The following is a 19448-nucleotide window of genomic DNA, read 5'->3' as shown; positions in this document are numbered from 1 at the left end:
CGGCGAAGACAGAGTCGCTGGCGAAAAGAAGTCCGGGAAGCAAAACAGAAGTACAGGCAGTCCCCGGTTATCGGCAGGGGTTCCATTCTGAGGGTGTGATGATAACCGAAAATCGCCACTAAACGAAAACCAGCAATTTTCTGCACTTTTTCAGCGATTTTTGTGGCTAATTGGCGCTGAAAAGTGCCGATTTTCGGTTATTGGTGCCTCTGTTAGGTATGTATCAGTGCCAATACCCAATTATCACCGCCGATAAGCAGAAATAGGCGATTTTCAGCACTGAAAATTGCCGATTTTCATCTCTAGACAAACCCCATAAAATTGGATCACTGTTAACCAGGGACTGCCTGTACTTCCAAAGAGAAGCATAGGCTGGAGAAGGCTGATCCTGTTCTTCATCCTCTTTTTCAGACGAAATGGGTGAGAGTCAGATCCTCAGACTCATGAGTCACTGTCAGTTTGTATAACAGATCTAGAATACTGTCTAAGCGTTACTGAATCGGTTCCAGAACAGGGTCCTGAACCGAACGAGAAATGGAGTGTGGTGCTGGATGCCTGGATGAATTTGGCGCCAGCTCAGAAGGGGAGCGATCGTACACTGACAACCGTGCGCAAACTACGTGCTGATATGGTTTCACAGGCACATGAGATCTTCTAGATCCCACTGTGTCCTTGGATCCCTTGGATCCCACTAAACACTTGGTTCCCGAAGATCCCACTTGATGATTGGATCCCTCAGATCCCGATGGATGATTGGATCCCTTAGATCCCACTAAATATCTGGATCCCTGAGATCCCACTAAATGCCTGGATCCTTCTGATCCCACTAATTACTTGGATCCTCCAGATCCTACTAAACTGGATCCCTTGGATACCACTGGATGCCCGGATCCCTTGGATCCTGAAGCACGATCTATGTATTTTTTGGAGACCTGCTTGGGTGACAAAAACTGATGCTCCGACATAGACACTACGGGCAACACAATAGATGGATCATCCCAAAAACTACATGAAGGTTTTGGACTCTGATCCCGATCTCTGTTCTGCTTGCACGGGATCGGAAAATCAGACTCAGCCTCGATATTGGCCTTTTCAGTGGCCTGGATGCACTTTTAAAGCACCAGCCGTGCTTGTGACCCGCTTTGCACTTGGATTTGTCAGATCCCGAATTTGAATCACTCGATGAAAGGGCATGAACTCCAATATGGACGCCTTTCTAATGGCTGTCTGCCGAGTCCTGGGAATCTCAAACAACAGGCTTGGTTGAGGGGGCGACTACCTGTGGGCAAACCCCACTGACCTCCCTGGGACTTACAGTTTGCCTCCTCCCAGGTGTAGGGGAGTTTGACAGGGACCTTCGTCTAGGAGCAACGGTGTGACAAGTAGCCACCTCCTCCATTGACACAACACTTGCACCAAGATCACTGGCACTAAACTTATCCATAGGGCCTCTCACTGAAGCCCCTATTTGAGCTACAATGTTAACTAAGAGACCAAATTTCTGGTCCATTCTGGCTTCCAGACTGGCGATGGCATTGGGTTCGGAAGGTTGGAAGTTGGATAATGGAGTCACAGGTAAAGTCGGAGGACTGGTGATGGGGGAAATGCAGATATAGGAGTCGGAAGGGCATGCAAAACGGGAGAACCCTGACTAACTAAATTCTTAGCTTCAGCCTTAGCCACCGCTCTCCTACGTCTGGTTTTCTCAAGTTTATATAAGTAAGTGGTCAAAGTTTTCCATTTCCCTTGATCCCAGTCTTTGCATTCATCACAAGTCAAGACGGAAGAGTAAGTTTGTCCTCTACATTGACAAAAAATGGTATGAGAGTCATATTTGATAAAAGTAAGTCTGGTATTGCAGCCTTTGCTGCAAAACCTACTGCTAGCAGAACTAGAGTCATACATCTTCATAAAGGCAAAAGTCCAAGCTAAATAAGTTAATACATATAGCATAATCACTACCAAGACAAAGAATACTTCACCAAAAACGATGAAAACCATTCGGCAAATTATATTAAATCAAATGAAAGCTGAAGTCAACAACCATGTTGAGCTGTCGACCAGCAGAAACGAATTGGGCCTGTTAGTAGTGTTGTACCTATCCTTCCCCGAAAGTGGGCGGGCCGAGTTACCTACACCTAAATCTAAATATTGGAATGGTACCGTGAATTTTCAAATTTAAGCTGCCGATAAATGAAACTTAATAGTTATGTGGTTACTTGGTAAGTTACTTATATAAAAACAAAAGAGCCCTGCTGTACTGTGATTTTTTAATTTTGAGCTGCCGCGTAGAGTGGGCACTATAGCTATGTAGTTATTTGGTAAGTATAGGTAAAACTTTATTTTATTATAAAAATGTCATGTTAAAACTTATAAATTTTCTTATTTTAGATTCAGACTTGTTGCACACTGATTTGTTATATTACCCCTTCTGTCACAGCTGATCAGGTGTAGCTATGTTTATACTGTATTAATATGTATAACCATTTATATTACAGGCGATTGTCCATTTTAGAGACCACTGCTACTGAGATTTCAAGTCAAACAGGAAACCCTGTCTTACCTGTTCAAATGGATATTCGTGATCCTGCTGCTGTAGCTTCTGCTTTTGATGCATGTGAATCTAAATTTGGGTTGCCATCTATTGTAATAAACAATGCCGCCGGAAATTTCATTTCAGTAAGTCATAGAAGTTTAAGGCCTTTTTTTGTTAAATTGTTAACGTGATAAAACTTCCAACATCCAAATTTTCTGTAGCTCTGGACACATCTTGCTTCTTTTACGAACTGTAATATTATTCATTTGATGTTTGGCCCTCCATGAAAAGCTTGTGTGGGGTACCCATGCAAAGTTTAAATTTGTATGATTTGTATGCTAAGAAAATATTATATGAAATTTGTATGCATTCCTTTCTTGATCTTGTCATAACATGTAACACACAAACAGTCACAAAAAAATTATGTTGTGAATTTAGGGTTAACAAATGGATTGTTGCTTCAGTGAGGGGTGCGTCTGATATACAGCATCAAGTATGAGTTTTTTCCTCTCTGTCAGCAGGCAGAGAAAATAGAAAAGCTAAAAAGTTACTTAAAGAGAGAAGTGATGAGATTAAGGAAATGAAGAATCTTACCAGCATACTCGAGAAGGTAACAGTACAAGCAGAGTAGAGAAAAAATTAGATTGTATTAAAAATAAGAAGGAAAGCTTGTTGTGCATAATATTACAGAAGACAGTGAAACTTCAGAAATTGGTAGTGGTGAAAATAGCAATCAGTACTGCAAGCATTCCCAGATATAGAGTAAAACTTTTAAGCTTGAGTTTGTGATGTTGGAGAAGAGATATGGAATAAACTGAAAATGTTACCAAAACCATTAAATAGACAAGGAAAGTAAAATTATTTCATAGCTTCAAAGCAAAGAAATTGGTAGAGGAAATCACGAAATGAGTTACTGAATTAGAATATAGTAATCCCTTGATTATTCACTGTTTAACTTGGTGGTAGGGCAGGTACAGAATGGATAATTACAGACTCGAGTGGTAGGGCAGGTACAGAATGGATAATTACAGACTCGAGTGGTAGGGCAGGTACAGAATGGATAATTACGGACTTTATCGAGAACACTTAAAAATTAACACAGCAAAAGAAAAAAAGTATATAAACAACAAAATGGTAAACTAGATTAAAAACACAAAGGTAAAATAGTCAGCCATCGAGAAATGGAATTTTGGTACAATCACACCTGAACATTGAATGGAGCTAGACTTGCATTCTGAAATTGATGGCATAAGACCTTTGGGCATATAGGATACCCCCACAATTTCAGAAGTGAATATTAAGAAAAAAAACGTTTTATTGAAACGTATAGTTACAGTATGACAGAAAAAACTTGGAGAAAACATGCATCTAGGACAGCAGGAAAAATCTTTTTAATAATAAGTTGATCGTGTAATTTACAAGAGAAAACAAAAGCAGCTTAGGTATAGCAGAAAACACTTTTTAAGACTCCCCTCCATCTCTGTTTCTGATGGGTAACTCAGATGTGACAATGAATTTATGAGTGCTTTGAATTTTCAAAGAAAATGACAAGAAAAAACAAATTTGCTTGTCGGTTATAAGAAGCTATTTGCAAGTTTGTGTATTATAATAATTTTAGCATTTTATTAATTGTGAAATGACAAAAGTGTGGCCTTCTTGAATCCAGGACCAGTGAAGTAATTTATTCTCATGAAAAATTAAGGCACTACACTTTTTTTTAGACAAACTGTAAAAAATATAGTAAATATAAATGATTGAAAATTGTAATTTTATATAAGTAACTTACCGAGCAATTACTTAGCAAAGAGTTTCTTTGCCTCAGCAGCTCAAATTAAAAAATTCGTGGGTTAGTGCTTCACAGATTAGTGCAGGTGACTGGTCTCGCCCACTAACGAGAGTATCAGGAACTACTTGGCAAAAACTCATCATTACGTTTCTGCTGACGCTCAGGTCAACACAGAGCGTCTTTGGCAGCTGTTCTTGAATTTGCCGGTTGGAGATCAGATTTTGGTGATGTTTTATCGCCAATTTTGGGTAGCCTTGAAGCTTACAGCATTCAGGACAGTTTTTGATTGTTTTGTTTAAGTTGTCATATTTCACAACAGTAGTGAATGCACACTCAGTTGTTTAACTACCGGTAGCATAGTTTAACCGACAATATTACCTTTACCAATGAATGTAAACATTGTGTTTATTGCCGAACCAATGATTATGATTTTGTGTACTTATCTGCAAGTCTCAATCTTAATTAGAATTTGAGACTTGTATGTACTGTGTGTACTTATGTCTCCTGAACTTCTGGTTGTGGATTGCCAGTTTTGGCACCAAGCAGACCATCAGTGTATGAGCATTCTTTCTGTCTGCTTCCGTAACTCCCGTTAAGTGCCCAAGTGCCTAATAGCGCCCAGACTTCCAGTAGCACCTGAGTGCCCTGTAGTGCCGGAGCTCCTCTTCATATAGAGCTCACAGCACCACCTCTCGTGTGTCTGGCACCATCCTATCAGTGGTTGATGCCAGTCTCTCTTCAGCTCGGCACCTGTCTCTTCTGGGAACATACTGTTGCTCTTTTTTGAGCACAGTTTCCTATTGAAAGCCTGGCTGGTCTTCAAGTGGCAGACGATAGTCTTTGATCATTGGGTGTCTTCTCTGCAGTATTGAACGCCCTCCTTTGAGTACCATACAAATGCTCTCCGGCGGTTTTGTATCTTTTCAGCCTGTTCCATAATCATTACATGACTTAATGTTTTGACCTTCGCCTAGAGTTCCAGATGACCTGAGTTGCTCCCTTTTGTGACGTCAGGTGGTGTCTCAGAGCACTGTCCTTTGCAGACAAGGACTTTGGTGTACAGATTTTGAGCTTATTGAAGAAAGCTATCACCTCTACAGGGAGTTGGGAGCCTAACTTTGGTTTGTAAGTGAGCAAGACAAGTGTTCTTTGTCCTTTACTACCTCTGGTCCTTAGACAAAATTAGTTCTCCTGGCTGAAATTCTTGTCAAGATTGGAAGTAAGGTCTTTGTTGACTGACCTCAGGAGCAGTGGCTAAGAAGATAGGAGCCTCCACAGTGTTGTCAAGAGACATCACTTCGGCTGGTCCCTCAATCCTGTCCTATGCGGTAAGGACAGTTAAGTTAGTTTTTTGAGATTTCCACTCCGTTGGGATCACAAGAAGGGAGCCTTGGTTCTCTTTCTTCTACTGGGAGAAACACCCAGTCACTATCAGCCCTCTTTTCTTCGCCTTCAGCCGTCTACCAAGAGAATCACAGCTACTTTCAGACGGCATATATCCTTGGTCCGTTTTCCCTCTCTTTAGCGGCGCCCGTTCCAAGCACCTGGTCAACTTCAGAGCTCTTGGCAACAGATTTCTGGTGCTGAATCCCAAGCTCCAACACTTATTCCAGAGTGCTCAACATTTTCTAGCCATACTAGGCTCCCACCTCTGAATGCCTAGTTCCTTTTAACAGTTTATCTCTTCACTGCGGCAGAAGTTGTCACCTCTGGTTTTGTTCAAGACTGTTTTTTATCCGATGGCCGAACTTCGGTGTCTTTTGTGGACTCCAACTAATATCTGACACACTCACAGGAACTTGGAGTCCAAAGTTCCTGTGAGCATGTCAGATATTACTTTTGGCCAAGTACAGTTCCGCATATGTTTTCAGTCTGTATGAGGTGTCGTGTCCACGCTGGGTATTATCGCATAAAAAGTCAATCTTGCCCTGATGGCCATGTCTCCATGGCTGTCAAGTATCGGCTGGGTAGACAACTAGTCCTCTTAGTTGTCCGTGATTCAGCACTATGTTCTTTGATGCTTGGTTGCAGAGACTAACCTAACAGTCCTATTGTCCATTCTCCGGGCTGTTTGTATGAAGTAGGATACTTAATTTTTTCTTGTACACATACAGACTCCAAATATACCACAGACCCGTCTCACGAGACAGAGTCTGCCAGTTCGGAGTTGTTAGGCCTTGACAAGCCTGCTATTGAGACTTCACCCCTCACGGACAAGGAATCATAGCATGTCCGAATTTAGTCTTTTGAAGGAAGTCCTTTCTCATTAGACTAGTCTTAGACTGCTTCTCGCTCCTTGTTCTAGTCAAGGGAGCCCACTTAAGGATCTGGGAATTTCCAGGATGTGCCCCAGGGAGAACAGAACCTTCACGCTATGCCACAAAGCTGAAAGCCTTTCTTGTAAGGCTTCAGTCCTTCTCGACCCTCACTGTTTCCTAGGCTGCAGTATTCCTTTAGACTAGACCTCAGTCCTTACGTTTACACTAGTGCTCGCCCCCAGGTGACAAGAGAGTCCTTTACTATGATCAATTGATCAAGTTTTTTTATTCCAACCAGAATTTTTGGCGGATGAACTGAGCAGTCAGAAACACACTTCCTACTCCCGAGTGGACCTTGATTCTCTGATCTGTCAAGTTTTGTGCTATCTATGGGGCAAGCTGACCTTGACTGTCTGCCACTTTATAGGAACCTTCTAGCATAGGCAATGGACACCATTCTGCAAGTTCGTGCTAACTTTGACTCTGTGCTCTTCCACCGCTCAACATGGTCAAGGAAAAGCTGGCCTTTTCAGATCGTCAGAATGTTACAACGTCCCCCATAGCCCCGTTCTGAATTGTAATTTATGGTTCCTGGCTTGCTGTGTTTGATTGGTGGACCCTTCCAGAATCCTTCCACCTTTTGTAACTTCTCGAACAATCTCACTTTAAGAGAATCTATCAAGGGTGGTACGTTCTTGCGCAGACAGGCTTTGGGCTGTTCGGGTGTTTATCAGGATGAGATGTTTTTTCAGAGGTGCTACAAAGACATTTGAGAGATCCAGATGGGGGTATCGAGCTATGTCTGACTCAGTAATGCTGGTTGCTTGTTTACCGTGGGAATTTTTAACTGAGAACATGGACCCTTCCATGACCTGGATCCATTCTTTCTCTCTCAAGAACTTAATGGAAGAGAGGACAGTTTTGACAGCCAGGGATTGTGCTTCGGGCTCCCAGGAGTACCCATCAGCCTGAGCTTTTTTCCTCACCTGACTTCCATCTCGCCTGGCGCCAGCTACAACCGGGTGCCAGCTCTACCCCGAGCTTCTAGGAGCACCCACCAGCTCCCAACTGATTAGTTAGCTGACGACCAGCTCTGCTGGCCCCACCTACAGCCTGGCACCAGCTCAGTGACCCCAGCCCCAGTTTCTGGTCGCCTGGCGCCAAGTCTCGCACATCCTTGGCTCTGGGGAAGAGGTAAAAGTTCTTTTCTGTTGGAGTTTTCTGGTATGACCTGAGCAGGATTGGAAGCACAGGGGGTTTTTCATGACCTTTAGTGTTCTAACACCCTCCGACTAAGAACGTTTGGTCCTCTCTTGTGATTGAACTTGTTTTCTGAGGCCACTTTTAGTCTCTGGAGAGCTATTTGCCTACTTTTAGTGAAAGCTAGAAACATCAGTACAATCTCTACCTTATTAGCTTTGAGGCACTGTGTGCTTAGAGACATCAGTACAATCTCTACCTCATTAGCTTTTAGGCACTGTGTGCCCCTGACGTCCAGTCTACAATCGACCTTTTCTGAGACACTCTCAGAGGTAGGAGAGCATTTTCCTCCTTTTAAGGGAAGCTAAGGATGTCAGAGCAGCTACCTCATTAGCTTTCAGGTACTGTATGCCTCTGACGTCCATTCTACAATCGACCTTCTGGAAGTGTAATCGATCTTCACTCCTCGCTTTTCGAAGAAAGTTAAAACAATGTTAGATTCTTGCAGTACCTTGCAGTCATTATTAGTAACCGGCATGGCATCTTGGAAGGAAACATAGGAAACAGGCTTTTCTCCTATCTATTCACCTTGTAGTAAGGTGCCAAGATTTATGAGAGCTGGGGGGTACGATATACCTGGAGCACCCATCACTGTCGTGGTCTTTATTTCAGTGCAAGTGACAGTCTTATCTGGTTGTATTTATATTGGTGCTGAGCCCAGGGCAAAGGCACTTTTTAAAGTTTTAGTAGCCATCGGATAACTCCCTGAGCTGCATAACTTCCACTGATGCTTTGCTAGCCATTGGAGTACTCCTTGGCCACAAAGCTCCCACTTAAGTAGAGGCGCTCCTGGCTTTACCGCCACGCTGCTATAAGTTAAGTTGAGCAACACCCAGAGGCAGTACTCTACTGCAGGCTCTCTTAACTAACAAGGAACTACAAGCATTGTATCCAGTGCTGGAAACATCTAGTATTTCAAATCATTACATGAATTAATGATTGGGAACAGAATTTTTCCATGAATCCTCAGTACCTCTCAATATGGATCCAGCTAAGTAATTACTGGGTAAGTTACTTTTATAAAAATGACATTTTTATAATAAAATTAAGTTTTATATATACTTACCCAGTAATTACGGACAGAGCCCTCCCTCTTCCCCTCCCATGGACATGGAGTTTAAATGTAATGACGAGTATTTGCTGAGTAGCTCTTGATACTCTCGTTAGTGGGTGAGACCAGTCACCTGCACTAAATTGTGAAATGCTAACCCACGAATTTTTTAATTTGAGTGCCGAGGCAAGGGAAACTCTTAGCTAAGTAATTACTGAGTAAGTATAAATAAAACTTTATTATAAAAGTGTCACTTTTATATAAGTAACTTACCAAGTCTTTACATAGCTATAAGTTTCAACCTGTCGGCAGCTAGAATTTTGAAATTTGCGATAGCGCTACTTTTTGTTTTGGCTAGATGACTAACGCTGCCCATTTTTGGGGTAAGAGAGGAACCAGCTCAGCACAAAGCTTCAGTTTCTTTCTGCCAGCTGATGGCTGTACAGCAGTGATTAGCAGCAGCGACTTTTTTGTAATTCTTTTGCTTCTCAGTTGGTCGTATATTGCAACAATTGGTGAAGTAGTCTCATTTCTGGTAGCCTGTTCAGCACAGTTAGACAGCAACAGGTTCTTTACAGACCAAATTTACTGATTTTTGACTTATTAGTACAGGCAGTCCCCGGTTTACAATGGGGGTTCCGTTTTTCCGCCACGTCGTAAACCAAAAATTGTCGTAAACTGAAAAATCGTTGAAAATCGTAAAAAACCTTACTTTTAATGCTTTGGGTATATTGAAAACGATGTAAACTGCATTTTTATTGAGTTTTTCATCAAAAAAACCTCCAAATTTTGATTATTCTGCCGTTTTGGAGCCATATTTCTTCCATCGGATCGGCGTATGACGCATCGTAACCCTGGAACATGCGTTGTAAACCGGGAAATAATTTCTGATGAATATATTTGAAAAGCGTCATAACCCCAGAACATCGTAAGCCGGACCCATCGTAAACCGGGGACTGCCTGTACTTAATATTGGATAATTTAGGCTTTACTGACACTTGACTTGTTGGCGATGTCCGATTCTAGTTCTCATAGTACTAGGTATTGCTGCAGTGCTAGATTAAGTAAAACCTGTTATGACCCACACTCTCTGCGTGATTTTTAGGACTCACATTTGTTCTCCAGACTTGACTTGTAAGGAATGTGAACATTGGGATGTTAAAATGCGGAAGACTTTGAATAGTCATTTGTCAAAGTTGGAGACAAAAAGAGGAAAGCAGCTTCTAGAGCCAGTACTAAAAAGACTTTAGCTGGTCAGGTTTCTGCAGAGTTTGTTGCTGTTAATGTTTCTGAGCCTGTCTCCTGTATTCCACCCAATCCCGGTTCTCAGTCTGTTCCACCCTCTCCTCACAACGGCTCCCTTACTCCCAATCCTGACCCCATTGCCAGCCTCAAGTTGAGAGTTAACCAAAAATGTAGTTTATTAGTGAATACTATGGAACAGTTAGACCCTTCAGTGAAAGTCCTTATGGACAAGTTCAGCAACACAAGTGTTGGTAAAGTGTTAGTGAAGGAGGTGGCTGCCTTTCCTGCTGATTCTCCTAGGCAAAGGTCCCTGGCAAACTCCCCTAAACCTGGGAGGAGTCAAACTGGTAGCCCAGAGGAGGTCAGTGGGGTCTGCCCATGGGCAGTCCCCCCCTCGGTTAGACCTGTTGTCGCTTCCAAGATTATGACAAGAGCGCCACTGGAAAGGCATGTTGATGGAAGTGAGTTGTCTTTCGTCTAGTTTGTCTAGTTCTGGTGAATCTAGTCCCAGGCGCCAATGGCACTTCCTGGACAAATCACTCTCTTTGAAAAGATGTGCTAAGGAAGTGTCCTATTCCCCTTCAGTGCCTGCTAAAAGGTTCAGAGAACCTTCTAAAGATCAGCTTGCTTCCTGCAGTTTTTGGGCAGTCCTGAATGTTTCTCTCAGGAACACCCAGAGTTAGAGGGACAGTATTCAACGGGTAAGTGTCTCACCTCCTCTTGTAAGCTCTCGTCTTCGTCTAGGAACTTGTCCTCGGTTGAGCACCCATTAGCACCTGAGTGTCCAGCTTCTGAACCCCTTATAGCTCCTGAGCTCCCTCGGACTCATGAGTGCCCATTAGCACCAGAGCACTCAGCTATTCCTGAGTCTGTAGCAACTCCCGTGAAGCACCTGTTGGCGCCAGAGCTCCCATTGGCGCCTGAACATGTGATAGCACCAGAACGTTCGGTCCTCCCCGAGCGTCCATTAGTGCGCAAGAGCCAATTAGCTCCTATGCTCGGTTTGACTCCCGAACACCCACTGACTGCAGAGCTTCCTTTGGTGCCAGCTCTCCCTGTCTCCACTTCAGAGCTTCTGGCACCTACTCCTGTTGCTGGGGTATTGAATCCAGCCAATGCTCAGCTGCCCCCTTGACTTCAGTCCCTTGCCTCGGATGAGGAAGAGGAAGTGGACCTAGTTACCCCACCTACTGCATAGGCTTCATTGCTAAGGTTTTTGTTGGGAACATTTTCCAATTTTTTCTCTCCTGCAGCTCCATTTCAGTGGATAACCGGACAGAAGACTTCATGAGACTTCCTAAGATGGCGCTTTCTTTCTCGGCAAAGAAAGCATTGCATGAAGTGGAAAGTTGGCTCTCGGGGAAGAGAGAGTAGGGAAAAGCTTCCTTTAGTTGCCCTCCTTCCAGGCTCTCACAGAGGAGATACTTGTCCTATGCAACTGGAGAGGCTCCTTCCTTGGGAGCTTCGCCTCCTCCCAGGGGGACTTCTCCGGTCTGATAGATTCTCCCAGAGGTCTGCTTTCAGTTCGGCTAAAATGAATGTGAGAACACATTTATCCTATAAAATAAGGCCATGATAAATGTCATAAGAGTGAAATCTGTCAAATATATCAAAAAATCCTTTTCTCAATGCCAGAGCTGGACCACTTGATTAAACACCTCATCAAGGTCTTCGAAGTGCTAAGCTCCCAAGTTTGGGCAGTAGGAGCCCTTCCTCACAAGATTAAGGACTGTTCTCATGTACTGGAGGACAACAACTCGGATTTTCCTGGAGTCGTCATCTGTCTCAACAAGGGCATAAGGGACTGCTTTCTGGAGTTGGCTTCCTTCTTTGCGATGGGAATTTTAAAGAAAATAGAGCTTTGGTGTTCTTACACTACAAAAGGAGTGATTATTTCGCAAAAATCCACTCTCCTCTTTTCTCCACTTGACTGGCAAAACCTGTTTCTGCTGGCAACAGTGCTACAGATTGCATGGGACCTTCAGAAAAATCTACCCAGGACCTCCTCGCTCAATCTGCAAGATGCCCTAGAGAGACTCCTTTTTTCAGTTCTTCCCCATTCAATCTCAGCCCTTTCGTGGTAGAGGCAGATAGAGTGGCTTCCCAGGCCTTGCGCAAATGTCCGATTCACCTCTCAGGCAATCAAGAAGTCCTCCGCGAAGCCCCCCTTGTGTAAACGAGAACCTTATCCTCCATGTGCTGGTAAGGGCAAGGCTCCTCCGCTTTTGGGAACATTGGGAAGCAAAAGGAGCGGAAACCTGGATTGTAGAAGTCTTGTGGGAGGGATACTCCATCCCTTTCATATGAAAGCCTCCTTTAACCAGCACGCCTGTCATATTGACAGCCTACTCCATAGGCTTCGAAAGGTTTTCGGCCCTCTCCCAGTAAGTATCATCCCTCCTCAAGAAAGAAGCCATTGAAGTGGTGAAGGGGACCTGCTCTCCAGGGTTCTACAATCCGCTGTTTGTAGTCCCCAAGGCCTCTGGAGGCTGGAGGCCAGTTCTGGATGTAAGTGCCCTGAATTTTTATGTCCAGAAAACCAGGTTCAAAATAGAAACAAGCCAATCTGTCCTATCATCCATTTGACAGAGATTGGATGATTTCAATAGACATTAGGGATGCATACTTGCATGTCCCCGTTCATCTGGACCCGAAGAAGTTCTTAAAGCTCATTTTCTGGAACAGGGTGTATCAGTTCAGAGTCCTTTACTTTGGCCTGTCCATGGCTGCACAAGTATTCACGCGAGTTTTAGGTCCCATAGTGAAATGGCTACATCTGATGGGAGTCAACATTTCACTCTACCTAGATGATTGGCTCCTTCATTCTCAATTGAAGGAGGAATGTATGGAGGACCTTCAAAAGACCCTTTTTCTGGCCCAAGACTTGGGCCTTTTAGTAAACTTTCAGAAGTCCCAACTGACTCCTCAGGAGATAGCATATTTGGGGATGAGAATAAACTCTGACTTTTTGGGTTTTTCCCTCCCCCAAAAGGATAGAATCTTGGTTTCAGAAGGTGGACAAATTCCTCTCCCTTCAGTCCTGCTATGTGAACAGTTAGATGAGCCTAAAAGGGACCCTCTCGTCCATGGAGCAAATCATAACTATGGGAAGGCTGCACATGAGGAACTTACAATTTTATCTAAGAGCCAGTTGGGACAGAAAGAAGTATCTGGACACTTGTTTTCCCAGTGACTCGAGAAATCAAAGAGGACCTGCTTTGGTGGAGGTCAAGAGACAGACTTTCTCAAGAGAAGTCACTCCTTCCTCTGAGCCCCGACCTAGTGTTTTATTCAGATGCTTCAGACCTAGGTTGGGGAGCTCTCCTGGGAGAAGGGAGGTCTCCGGGATGTGGACTCTAGAGCAGAGTGAATGACATATAAATGTAAAAGAGCTGAAAGCAATTCACTGGGGATTGCAAGCTTTTGCGGTAGAAGTGTTCGACAAGACAGTAATAGTCCATTCGGACAATACCACGGCACTGTCTTATGTAAGGAAGCAGGGGGGACCACATTCGTTTACCCTTTGCGAAGCAGCAAGAGCCCTTCTCATCTGGGCAGATCAAAACCGTACAAAGATCATAACCAGATTTATCCAGGGAAAATTAAATGTATTAGCGGATAAACTGAACCGCCAAAAGCAAGTTCTTCCTGCAGAATGGACCCTAGACCCCCTATTATGCCTAGAACTTTGGAAACTGTGGGGAAAGCCAGTTCTGGATTTGTTTGCAACTGCCATGAACTATCTTCTCTGTATTGTTCCCAGCCCCAGATCTGCTAGCATGGGCAACTGATGCAGTGCTCCCAGGCTGGTTGGACAAAGACCTTTATGCCTTTCCTCCAATCAAGATGGTGAGGGAAGTTATCAACAAGTTCCAAAATCACTAAAATGTGACAATGACTAGTAGCGCCATTTTGGCCAGCCCAGGAGTGGTTTCCAGACTTGCTAAAGCTTCTGATGGACTTTGCAAGACTATTGCCTCAAAAACCCAATCTACTCAAACAGCCGCATTTCAGATGGTTCCACCAAAGACTGTCCACTCTGGCCCTGACCACATTCAGACTGTCAGGAAATTTGTGCGAGCGAAGGGTTTTTCAAAGCCAGTTGCTGAGGCTATTGCTTGGTGCAGACACCAATCCTCAAGCAAGGTATATCAGGCCAAGTGGACAGTCTTTCGATCCTGGTGCAAAAGACATAACATCTCATTTTCTAAGATGTCTGTAGCACAGATTGGAGATTTCCTGTTCTATTAAAGATCATCCAGAGGATTGTCTCCCTCAACCATTAAGGGCTACAGAGCAATGTTTAGCTCAGTTTTTAGGCACAGGGGAGTAGATCTCTCCTCTAATCAAGATTTGTCCGACCTTATCAAGTCGTTTGATACAACCAAACAGAAGGAGACAAAGTTGGTGGCCTGGAATTTGGACTTGGTTCTTAAGTGGCTATCGTAACCCCGTTTCAAACTTCTGCGTTCAATCTCTGTGAGAGATCTCACAAGGAAGACTTTTTTTCTGGTAGTATTAGCTAACGGCTTAGTGTGTTTGCAAGTTACACGCAATAGACAAGAAAATTGTGTTTTCCCAGGTAACGCAGTTTGTTCGTTCACCCTTGGTTTTTTAGCGAAAAACGAGATCCCTTCCAATCCCTGGCCTCATTCCTTTTCTATAAAGAGTCTTCTGGATATCTTAGGTCCTGAAGAGGAAGAGAGGACTCTTTGCCTTGTAAGAGTGCTGAGATACTATTTACATAGAACCGAGAAGATTCATGGCCCATCAAGCAACCTTTGGTGCTCAGTAAAGAATCCTTCACGTCCGCTCTCAAAAAATGCCCTGGTTTTTTTCCTAAGGGACCTAATATCAGAGGCTCACTCTCAGATTAAGGATGATGTCTTACTCTCAGTTAAAGTGAAAGTTCATGAAGTGAGGGCGGTGGCCACGTCCCCGGCTTCAAACATAATTTGTCTCTTTCCTCAATTATTCAGACAACATATGGGAAGTGCAAGTCAGTCTTTGGATTTCATTACTTGCACGAAGTTGAAACAACATATGAAAATTGCAGTACCTTGGGTCCATTTTTGGTTGCAGGCATGGTGTTGGGAGAGGGAGTGTAAGAAGAATCCCTTCTGTCCTTTTTTCTCTTCGCCTTGAAATAAAGGCATCGAGTCGTAGGGGAGCATGAGGGCACTATGTATGTGGAGTGCCCACCAGTTTGTTTTTTAGTGGATGGGTAGTGGTTTTTAATTTTATGGTTTAGGCAACTACGTTGTTTACTCTGGTGGTTTTGTGTATGGTACTGAGCCCAGGGCAGGGGCAACATTTTAACTCTTTGCTAGCACTTGGAAATCTTCACTGCAATGAACCCCACTGAAGTAGCGGGCGCTCCACGGCTATACTGCCTTGCCGCTACAGGTTGAGATGAGTGCGAACCAGAGGCAGTATTTTCCTTCAGCAGCTCTCTCACCAGGTAAGGAACCAGCAAGCATTTTACCAATGGTAGCAAATTTTTCTGTTCTCATTTCATTACAATTATTAATGTGTTAGAGTAGATATGTCCATGCATCCCACCTCCATCAATGTGGGATTCAGCTATGTAATTACTTGGTAAGTTGCTGATATAAAAATGACATTTTTATAATAAGATAAAGTTCTATATATACTTACCAAGACCAAGTAGTTACATGATCACAGCCCTCCCTCCTCCCCTCGCATGGACAGAAGGGCATAAACAAATTGAAGCTCTGTGCTGAGCTGGTTCCTCTCATACCCTGGAAGTGGGTGGGGTTAGTAGCCTAGCCAAAACAAAAAGTAGTGCTACTGTGAATTTCAAAATTCTAGCTGCGGACGAGTTGAAACTTGTAACTATTTAATTACTTGGTAAGTATATATAAAACTTTATTTTATTACAAAAATGTCATTTTTGAAATGATAAACGTACAACAGGAATTCCAAAAAAAGTGGGTAATGTAGGAGCACAGTTAGCTAGGAATTTACAATATGGCAGGCACAAACCAATGACTTAGTCTGCACTCCTTTTGTGGAGTGTGTGAAAGTCTGTGTGGATGCATGTAAGACTGTACAGTAATGGGTTTAGGTTTATGATGTAACGAAATTAAATTTTAAGAAATTATTTATTTATACTGTACTATTCATAATTTATGTTCTTCAAATCTCTGATAATTTTGAAAAATTAGTTTTCAGAAGTCCAGTATCCAGTTGCTTTACTGTAATTGATTTTGCTTTATTTATTTTCCAGCCTTCAGAAAGGCTAAGTCCTAATGCCTGGAGGACTATTACTGACATTGTTTTGAATGGAACAGCATTTGTAACTTTGGAGGCAGGGAAGAGATTAATAAAAGCTGGCCAAGGTAAGAAAATGTCTAGAGTTTGGCACATATGATTTGAAACATTATCTTTTGCTCTTCAGAAAACATCAATTGTATAGTATACCATCATTTCAGTTTGTGATGCTTGGTCAAAGTGCTCCCTGGCTTGCTTTCTTTAGCAATATCTATTGATCATCCCAATTTTTAATCTCATTTTAGTGCTAATCTTTGCGGTTTTTTTCAGTTCTTTTTCTTAATGTAGAAAGTATGGAAGGAAATGTCCGATATAGTTGATTACTATGTAGTATGTAGTATGTTTTCCAGTTTTTCAGTAACTTCTTGTAAGCAATTATATATTACCTTTTTCCTGAAAATCTTGCTTATAAGCTAGTGTGCATTGAATATTTTACCTACTTATATTCCACAGTTAATAGTATATCATTTATTGCTCACTGTATAGTACTGAACTATCCACTACAATGGATGACTGTAGTTTAGCAAGACTTTATCTCCACTGCAAAAATTGACATTATAAACTCGTGCAGATGACATATTTGGTTATCAGTTGTCATCTGTTGACAATTTTATGAAATACTGGCCAGAAGTAAGTATCCAAAAACTTATCCCATCATTAACAGAATTAGGTAGGTTTTTCATTATTTTCATCTGTAAAATTACTCATGATATATAATTGTGCGTTATGATGTCAAGATACATTTTTTTTGCCATATGAAAAGTGTTTTTGCAAGATTACTGTAATTCTTGTTGAGGAAGCTTTGTTTACATTTGTGAACTGTGGTGTAGCCTACCAAACATCAGGCTTCTTGGCTTAATGATGCATGTTGCTGAAATTATTACATAATCATGTTTTATGGTTAAAATATTAACATTTTGTCATATAAAACTAAATTTTCTTTGGATGTAGCAGTTTAGAAATTGGGGAAACATTTTGCATGTAATTCAGAATATGATTGAAAAAATATTGATGGTCCTGATCTTGTGGAAAGGATGATGATGGTAATGATGGTGCTGATAATCCTGCAACAGAGTCCCGTATTGATGTTACTATGTTGTGCACATGGAATAAGGTTAAATCAGATAGTATTAATTCCAAACAGTTTGATAGTATACTGTAATAATGAATTATACAAACTTTCATGGGTTAAGTGGATTTAAAAACTTGATGCCAAATGAGTACTTTACCATCTTTGTTCTTGGGGCAATATATATTCCTGTTGCAGAAGAATCAGATACAGTTTTTGTAGTAATCCTTTAATTACCTGGATTATTAGAGCCAAGGGACCGTTGGATAATGGTAAAATCCAGATAAGGGCAAGTAAAAAAATCTAGGGGTACCCATCCTCACTTAACCTTGTCAGTACCACACATCTGTAACACTCAGTATGCTTATAAACAACAACCATCACTTCATGCAGAAGGGAATTACAATGAAACTGTAATTGCACCAAGTAAATTAGATAAAAAAATTGGGGAAAAGTAATTTGCTTCTTGTTAGAAGAGTATGAAGGGAAGAAATCTCTAAGATATCAGTTTTCAAACTCTTTGGAAGCAAGACTAACTGATAGGCATTTTCCAGCACAATACATGGACAAAAGTCACAAACCCGTGTTTACTAAGTGTGTTCTATTTTGCCAAAGAGTTGCCATGAGAGTGGTAAAGGAAAATCTAAAAAAGAAATCATGTACAATCACTCAAAAATGTTTTGCAACATGTTCCAGAAGTTTTCGTTCACCTAACAGTAATTTGTTCTTTTGATATTTACAAGGATATGTAATTTTCTTATTCGATTTTGGTTATTAATCATATGGTTAACAATATAAAAAAGAATGGTGAGTGAAAAATTCATAGTACGAAAAATGACGAAACATTTTGAAAAATTTCACTTCAGATGATTGGGCAAAAGAGTCAAAGAAGAAACTATATTTCGAATCCAGATAAAAAGCTTATTGACTAATAAAATAATAATGAATAATCATCAGTGAAATTATATGTAAATAAAGAAAGAAAGAATTCAACCATTATTGTTGTCAAAAACAAAAGAAAAATCTCATAACGTTGTATGTTATCGTGTGACTCCACATTCAGGCAGGAAAGTTAAACTAAACTGTCTCGCCACTTGCACCCGATAAGGTGGTAACAGACTCAGCCGCACCACATTATCTCACTGGGTCATCGATCATGAGCTTGCATGAGACTAATGTTTCTATCATAGATATTGCTCGGCAGCTTAGCGAAATAAAAACAACCATGTATAGAGCGATACTACAACAGAGAGAACGAGGAAATATTATAAATTTATTGTAAAAATGAAGGACGACCCCACTGTTGCATAACTGTTGAGGATCATCATCGATGATCTTTGTAGAACTCCGCCTAACTAACAACCGGTGTCGCTATAAAGACAGAACATGCTCTCCTTCAAGTTGCTGCTCAAACCATCCCTAACAGGCTACATGAGACCAAGATATTATTTCATCATATTCCTGCCAAGAAACACTTCATATCAGAGAAACACAAAGAATAGAGGCTAGGGTTTGCGTTATAATATAATCCAGTGGCCAATCATTTCTGTAAGAGTCATCTTTGCGATGAGGAGGAGACATTCTCCACTGATGAGCATGGTAGTCTTCTTCACTGCTGGTGTTTAACATTAATTAAATTAATGTTGAACTTCTTGCTAATTTTAATTCTTTAGGAACTTGGATAATAAAAAAATACAAAAACAGGCGTTATATATCAAGTTCATAAGAAGCATCAAAATGATAGGCCTAAGTAACAATGAAAGAAATCAGAAATTACACATGATAACGGCATTTTATGTATATATATATATATATATATATATATATATATATATATATATATATATATATATGTGTGTGTGTGTGTGTGTGTGTGTGTGTTTGTGTGTGTGTGTGTATATACAGTATACATATATATAAAAGTGCGATTATAGTCTAAGTATTACAAG

General features: G+C 41.6%; 1 protein-coding gene across 2 annotated transcripts in view; it reads left to right on the top strand.

The window, feature by feature from the left end:
* LOC136835677 (2,4-dienoyl-CoA reductase [(3E)-enoyl-CoA-producing], mitochondrial-like) overlaps positions 1–19448 on the top strand; it is a 113680-nt gene that overhangs the window by 17388 nt on the left and 76844 nt on the right. For both annotated transcript variants that reach the window (XM_067099512.1, XM_067099511.1), the window contains exons 3-4: positions 2499–2679; positions 16387–16498. In XM_067099512.1, the coding sequence (XP_066955613.1) occupies positions 2499–2679; positions 16387–16498 (293 nt within the window). The remainder of the gene's footprint in view (positions 1–2498; positions 2680–16386; positions 16499–19448) is intronic.

The sequence above is a fragment of the Macrobrachium rosenbergii genome, chromosome 55, assembly GCF_040412425.1.
Source record: "Macrobrachium rosenbergii isolate ZJJX-2024 chromosome 55, ASM4041242v1, whole genome shotgun sequence".
NCBI classification, from domain to species: domain Eukaryota; kingdom Metazoa; phylum Arthropoda; class Malacostraca; order Decapoda; family Palaemonidae; genus Macrobrachium; species Macrobrachium rosenbergii.
Note: the sequence above shows the minus strand (reverse complement) of the source record. Positions and strands in the feature narration are given on the sequence as shown.